Consider the following 7248-nt stretch of genomic DNA (forward strand, 5'->3'; position numbering starts at 1 on the left):
GATATAGACATCATTTGTAACTCGCATATTATGTGTAACTTCTAATGTATCTTTTCGGTACTAAAATCAACTCATGAAAAAGACTTTTATGTTGCGTGAAGTCATCCAAAATTTTGATGAGCGAAGCGATTCCTAGAGAAATTTAATTTTTATTTTAATACACAATAAATTAAGTTTAACGAACTTAATAGAGAAGAAGAAACTTATAGAAAAAGTACATACTGTATGCTGCTTGTGGGTATTGGTAAACACCGCCAAACAGTAGATCATTCGTGGTGACGAGTGCGTAAATGAAAACGATCACCATCATGATCGGGTTATGATTGCCCAACAGATTCTCCAATAAAATGAGATTTTTATACGCAACATAAACTCGACATCGAGGCATAAATTCTCCAGGCCTTGGGGATAAGAAATTATAGATATTGTAATTACATATTGTAAAAAGAATAAATATTTTGTATTTTAATTATATATAATCAAAGTCAACTCAGGCCGGCCGGTGAATGCTGTGCGAACGACCATACCAGAGGTCACAAAATATTTTACCTTATTTATGAAAACAAAAAAGTTTATTACAATAAGCTAAAACAAATGGGGCTTAAAGGAAAAAATTAATTAGACTCACAGCTGTCTCAAAAATTAATGTGCTGTTTTAAAATCTCACCGTATATCCAGAAGACACCGATAGTTTCAGTAATAGCAGCAAACAATCTCATGAATGTACCTCCGTAATAGTCCACGAGTTCCAATATGTACTGACCCCCCTAAAATCACTAATGACATTTTAATTTTCATTTAAAACTATATATTTGAGAACACACAACGTGATAGAAAATGTGTGTTGCATTAACTGTACATTAGAACAATAAAGGCAGAGAATTTTTTTGGATGCATCATCAACGGGGTCATTATCATCATCATACACCATCATCCTTTTAACGATTTACAGCCTACCTCCGGCTTAATAACTGCAACAGACCGACATGGGATGGGAAATTGCCAAGGAAGGGTGAAGGAAGGAATATTCCCAGGAAGTTAGGAGGTTAAAAGGGTTGAGATATGTCCCTGGGAAAGGGTTGCACAATAAAGACAACGCCTTCGCACATAAATATAGGTACTTGAGTTTGAATAATATTTGAGAACTATGACATAAATTGGAAAAGCTTAGCATATTTGATTTTTTCCTTACCGGCGTAACATAAATCAGACCAACAAGAAAACCGACTGTGCAGGTCGCGGAAGACATGTAGATTGTTGGCACACGGGGGAACGTGTCCAGTAGTATAGTATTTAATGTGGATAATGAAGCCACACCAGATCCGACTCCTAATACGGCCATCATTAAAAGAAGAGAACCGCGAAAAGATTAAATAAACGGCATTTATAGAATAATCTCTGCCCGAATTAAATTAGAAATGTTAGAATATTTTAAGTCCTTTCTTTAACCTCTATTAGGATTGTTAGCCTGACAAAAGTCGGCTTATAAAACCACACCGGACTTTTGGGTGAACGCTTTAGGCACTCGCAACAAGGATCGCATTAATAAATACTTCACAATGGTAAAATATTTGTATTTAATGTGCCAATTTACTTGCGGTACGAAAGGTGACTGTGCGATCGCATCTGGGTACGAAATGAAGGCCAGACTGGTGCCGCCGGTTCCAATGACTTGGCCCACATCATCGTAATTCAACTGGTAGGCCAAATTACCCAGCACTCCGAATATAGTTATGCCAGAAATCAAACTCGTAAACGTATCCAAGGTGGTCACGATCATCGAATCTCTGGAAATAATATAAAATTCATTGATTATTATTGGCGCATAATATGTTGTTTTTTAAATGATTCGAGAGAGAGATTTATATTCATTATCGATATTAGTTTAGGACACAGTATTACATTCGAGTTGTTTTATATAAAGGTGGCCGGAAGTTAGGAATTTTTGTATCCGTCCATCCCCCACCTCCAACGGTTTGTTAAACTAAACATATCGATGTTTAGTTTGGTTATAAGTGTCATATAATATTTTGCGATGAAATTATATGTTAAGTTAGAACCTCATTACTGTATAATTTTGCGTTATTAGTTTTATTTATCAAGGAAAACGCATTTCCCACTACCACCCAACTAGGCTCAACTGGGCAGTGGGATCATGTATTATAGAACTGTATTAAATTCTGTTTTCCGACACACTCGGCTCTCTATCTCGCATTTATCAGACACTACGTTCCGGTTTCAAGGACATTGTAATTTGTAACTAGTGTACCTACTCGACATAATAAGACTTAACATCTCATGTCTCAGGATGGCGAGCGCAGTGGAATACCAAACAATACTTTGTAATTCAAGGTGTTGGTGGGATGTTGTTTTCATTGTTTATGGGAGGCGGTCGTATCGCTTACCATCAGGCGAACAGCAAGCTCGTCTCGTCATTCAAAGCAATAAAAAACAACCTAAACCTTCCTCAAAAATTGAAGAATTGTTTTTAAAATTGTTGATACTTATTGAAAATTAGTATATAGACTTATAAATGACAGTTAAATGTAAAACTCACAATCCTCATACATGGGAGCAGTAAAAGTCGTAAATATGTAACGAACCTGTAAACATTTTGTGTAAACTTGTTGTATGACGCAAACATGATAAGAGTTCCAGAGCAAACGGAGATAGAGAAAATGCTTGAGTAACTGCCGCATACCACACCTGAAAAGTATAAAAAAAGAATATTATTTGAAAATTGTTAGAAAATTATATGCAATTCAGTGAATGTTAAGACCTTACCTTAATTTCTAATATCTTGGCCCAAACGGGTGTTATGAAAAAAAGGATACCTTTACCCGCTCCGGGTAATGTAACTGCCCTGTTAAAATAATGAGCAATTTAAAGAAATTAATAAATAAAAATACGAAAAGGACTTTTGTAACAAATCTTTGGACAGATATTATATGAATATTTTTGTTCAAGATCAAACTGTGCTAAAACTCAAATACCAAGTATATAAAAAGTATATATCATATGTATTTATAAGCTTGATTCCTTAATAAACATGAATAATTAAATAAAAAATGTAACCCACCTAATCAACAAAATGAAAATCACGACATATGGGAACAACGCTAAGAAATATGCCGCTTTTCCAGAGCTTTTCACACCACGAGAAACGATTAGAAAAATAAAAAACCACGACGCAAAGAGGCACAATGTTAGATCCCATAGAGGTGCGCCTGAAACAAAAATATAGCAAATTATACAAAATTTTAAATCTTTTAGCTGTTGAGGGTTCGATCTACGCAGAAATGGCTCAGTGTCTTGGAGTCTAATTAAATGTAGAACAAGATGTTAGGCTTGTGCATACTACGTAGATCGGAACGTAAACAGAAAAAAATAATATTGTAAAATGTAGGTATATAATACTTATAACATTGAGTTTTCTGACGACGAACACCTCATTCCCCCCGGTAACCATCAAATCTACAAAGTCTTCGAAACCTCGGGAGAAACATATAATATAGAAAATATTGTTTAATTTTTACTTCTTTTAATTATAGAAAATAACTGGGTCGTCGTTGAACAGTTTTATTAATATTGACGATACTCACCAATTCCATCGTGAATGCCGTCAGGCTGGCGTAGAACCGTCTGCCTAAAATGATATTACAAAATTTAAAGATGTATATTTAATAATTTGAAAGTGCTTTACAAAAATTTGAAATTATAAATTAGTAAAAAGCCATTAATCAAGGTAGTCTGTAGGCTATTTAACGTCATACTATCACCAATAGGAAAGGAGCATCAATGAAAAATGCAAAAAAACAGGAAAAAAAATATACTTTATGATAACTTATGTTGCGTCACTGCGTGCGCTGCGTAAACGGTTAAACGCAACATGTATGAGGGAATTACGTCACTTAAAACGTTCTACAAACATAATATTATAAAATAAAGTCCCCCGCCGCATCTGTCTGCCTGTATAGATTAAACGTACCTAATAGATACTAATTATTCGAGATAATTAAACAGTATGCACGTAAAAAAAATACGAAAATTTTTACCGTCTAAAACCACAAAAAGAAAATATTTCCATTAACTGGTTATATACTGGATACCAATTTTCTTTATACTATTGTTAATTTACTTAACTAGCTTACCTAGCATTTTTTAAATGTGTGATGCTATTTATTGTTATATATACATAGAAAAATTACCCCGATACGAATCGATATCGACACATTGTAATTACTTTAAAAAATCTTAATTTATTTAATTTGATTTGTTACTATTTTCTTTAACTTAAAAATCTTACGCCTTAACCTAGTTATGAAAATTATAATTCACGTAACGACTCATCAGAACAGAGGATACTGTGCCTCGAGCAGAGTCGAGGCGCCATTTTAATTAAGCACCGACTCCAAAATTGGTAACCAGTATATATCTGTTAAGTATGTGAAAATATTTTTTTGGTTTTGAGTGGTTTTTGAAGATGGTAAAATTTTTTGTAAAAAAAAATATTTATAAATAACTAATACTCAAGGCAATTATAAATTATAATGTAAAGCCACATTAGCAACCCGACCCAGAATTGATTTAAGAATTTCCTTCCTTGGTCCGACACGAAGAATATATAAAGTAGACGGAATTCAGAAAGCGCATCCGTGAAAGTGCAGCGTCATTGTTTGCAAATTTTATGCCAATTTTAGATGAGACGCAAATAAAATAGTTAAATTATTCATCTACTTACGTAAAGTAATACTCAGCACTGCTTCTAGCTTTCCCACCAAATTCAGATTCGTTTGCGGCATGGCCCGAGGGAACGCAGTTCACCCATTCTGGCTGACATACAGCCCATGGGAGGGTTGAATTAAAACTAACAGCTAAATAGTAAAGGCAAAGAGCTATTATCGAGACGTAATAAGAGAGTACGTATGAAGTACCGAGAGCCTGTGCGTATCCAGTGCCTAAAACAAAAACATTCGAAATTATAATCATTGAAGCAAGGTTGTAGGTCCCTAACAACATTGTACGTCCCTATACCGTTTGTTGTTATAGCATAACAGCTATTTAACTTGAAAGAAAGAAATGTTTAAAGTCATTGATAACACTATAATCAAAAACAAAAATATTTTGTAGCTCTTTTTAGTTTTTTTTAATTCAAAACTTGTTTTAGCGTTTTATAGCCCATTAATAAAGGAAGGATATAGATTATATAACATCAAGCCTGGAACAATGAAAGCGGGGTTACGCAACAAATTTATACGAAAAAATTTACTCTTCAAAATTCAAAAAAATATATTATATAACAAAAGCCCCCGCTATACTTCTCTGTCTGCCTGTCTGAATACAATAAACTCAAAAACGACCCTGCGGACTTCGATGAAATTTGTTTGGTAAGAAGATCGTTTGAGACCCCGGGAAAGAAAGACATAGGCTACTTTCTATTATTAGGGAAATATATAGCAGGTCTTTTATCCCGGAAAAACTTTTCACGTGGGCGGAGTCGTGAGCAAAAGTATAATAATAGAACCTAAGAATTCCTTGCACCACTGTTACCATATTTATTTTTAGTTTTCTTTATGTTGTGTTTCAGTCGTTATTATAATATTTCTTAAATGCTGGATGTCTTGACCGCCTCAAACAAGTGTTACTTTATATGTTTTTCGAAACTTATTGTAATGTACAAAATAAAGAAATAACTATTGAGTGTCCTATAATAATAAATAATTAAAAATAAAATAATATGGAATAAATTGAAGATAAATTTATGTACGGTTATATAACATTAGGAAATAATAAATAAAACCATAAAAGCCAAAGTAGCTAAAATCATTACTGATCTGTTTTTAATGAGTGGAAGTAAAGATTAGTATATTAATTATTATAAGCTTAGATTACATAGGTATTTTTTTTTTCACTCAGCTTATTTCTGTTTACAGAGTAGTAGAATGAACTTATAGCCAATACGCCGTGTTAGTCTTATATTCCTATCTTTTACTGCATCTACTGTGTATGTAGGGTAAGTACTGTGAGTAAACTATGAAAGGAATGTTGCTTACCTTTCATGGCAGGGGACATGGCCCATATTTTAACACCATTTGAATTACTGAATTGGCCAAGAACAGTCTCTAAGTAATACATAGGTTTACCTATTACTAATAATACTATGATATAAGGTATGAGGAAAGCTCCACCACCATTTTGATATGCCACAAATGGAAATCTCCAAACGTTTCCTAAACCAACCGAAGTGGCAATACATGACATCAAAAATTCAAGTTGATTATCCCAGTACGGTCTCTCGTTGGCAGGTTGATTATTCTGGAAAAAGATTTTATTTGCAATTAAATTAAAACAAAATATGGATTATCTATATAGGGTATGATGGAGTGAGATGGACGTACAGAAGAGATAACCAGTCCATAAAATTACATATCCACTCACTATATAAATAAATAAATAAAATAAATATATGGAACTAATTATTCGTTGGTTCACTTCGTGCAGTGCGTAAACATTAATACGAGGTTAAAGTTTTTATGACATTTGCATTAAATATTTTGGTGATAAAACATTTAATTTTAACGTGACTGGTCGAATGTAGAAAACCTAACAGAAGCCGGGCAAGCCAGATCGTTTAATTTGGCCGGATGCGCATTCAAAAAGGATATGTCCGTCTTTATCCGCACGCCTTGCAACGCTGTTTACAAATAATATTATTGAAGGTGGTCTATAAATTATGCGGCTGTGTCCTTTTGATTGCTGCTAAGTGAATGGGTCCAAACGCTTCTTGATACGGACACGGTAAAGTGAAACCATTAAGCCGAGTGAGGTCTAAATAGAGTATCAAGTGGCGACTGATGAGAGTCAACTATCTGTCACCAGTCGACATTAGTATGCCGGCCTGTTTAATAAGCCTAGGCCTAAGCCTAAGCTTAGTTCAAAATAATTAAAGTTATGATACCAAAATATATGTTGGTTCCTGAGGTCACTGTATAGAAATCTAGGCTAGTAAACGAATAAATTACTTACTTTGCTTTCAGTTAGCATATCTGGTGTCTTTTTCGGAACCCTTAACAGGGCCCAGATTTCGTGAGTTCGCATTGTGAGGTTCGAATTCTATATTTATTTGTCCGTCATTTTCAGCCTTTAAGGCTTTTCTTAGTTCCTAAACAAAGACAAAACACATTTTTTTTTAAATATCCATATTTCTTAAATCGTTTAGACTAATAGAAAACTACCATTTCACGAGTG

General features: G+C 33.9%; 1 protein-coding gene across 1 annotated transcript; it reads right to left on the reverse strand.

The window, feature by feature from the left end:
* Positions 1–306: 306 nt before the first annotated feature.
* Positions 307–7044, reverse strand: LOC119193669 (sodium-dependent nutrient amino acid transporter 1-like). Its single transcript, XM_037447300.1, is given in 12 exon segments — positions 307–401; positions 668–767; positions 1193–1365; positions 1498–1787; positions 2604–2682; positions 2685–2706; positions 2785–2863; positions 3080–3227; positions 3603–3646; positions 4742–4958; positions 6054–6315; positions 7027–7044. Coding segments are annotated over 12 exon segments (1527 nt in total).
* Between the last annotated feature and the right edge of the window lie 204 nt (positions 7045–7248).

Source organism: Manduca sexta, unplaced genomic scaffold (genome assembly GCF_014839805.1).
Source record: "Manduca sexta isolate Smith_Timp_Sample1 unplaced genomic scaffold, JHU_Msex_v1.0 HiC_scaffold_874, whole genome shotgun sequence".
NCBI classification, from domain to species: domain Eukaryota; kingdom Metazoa; phylum Arthropoda; class Insecta; order Lepidoptera; family Sphingidae; genus Manduca; species Manduca sexta.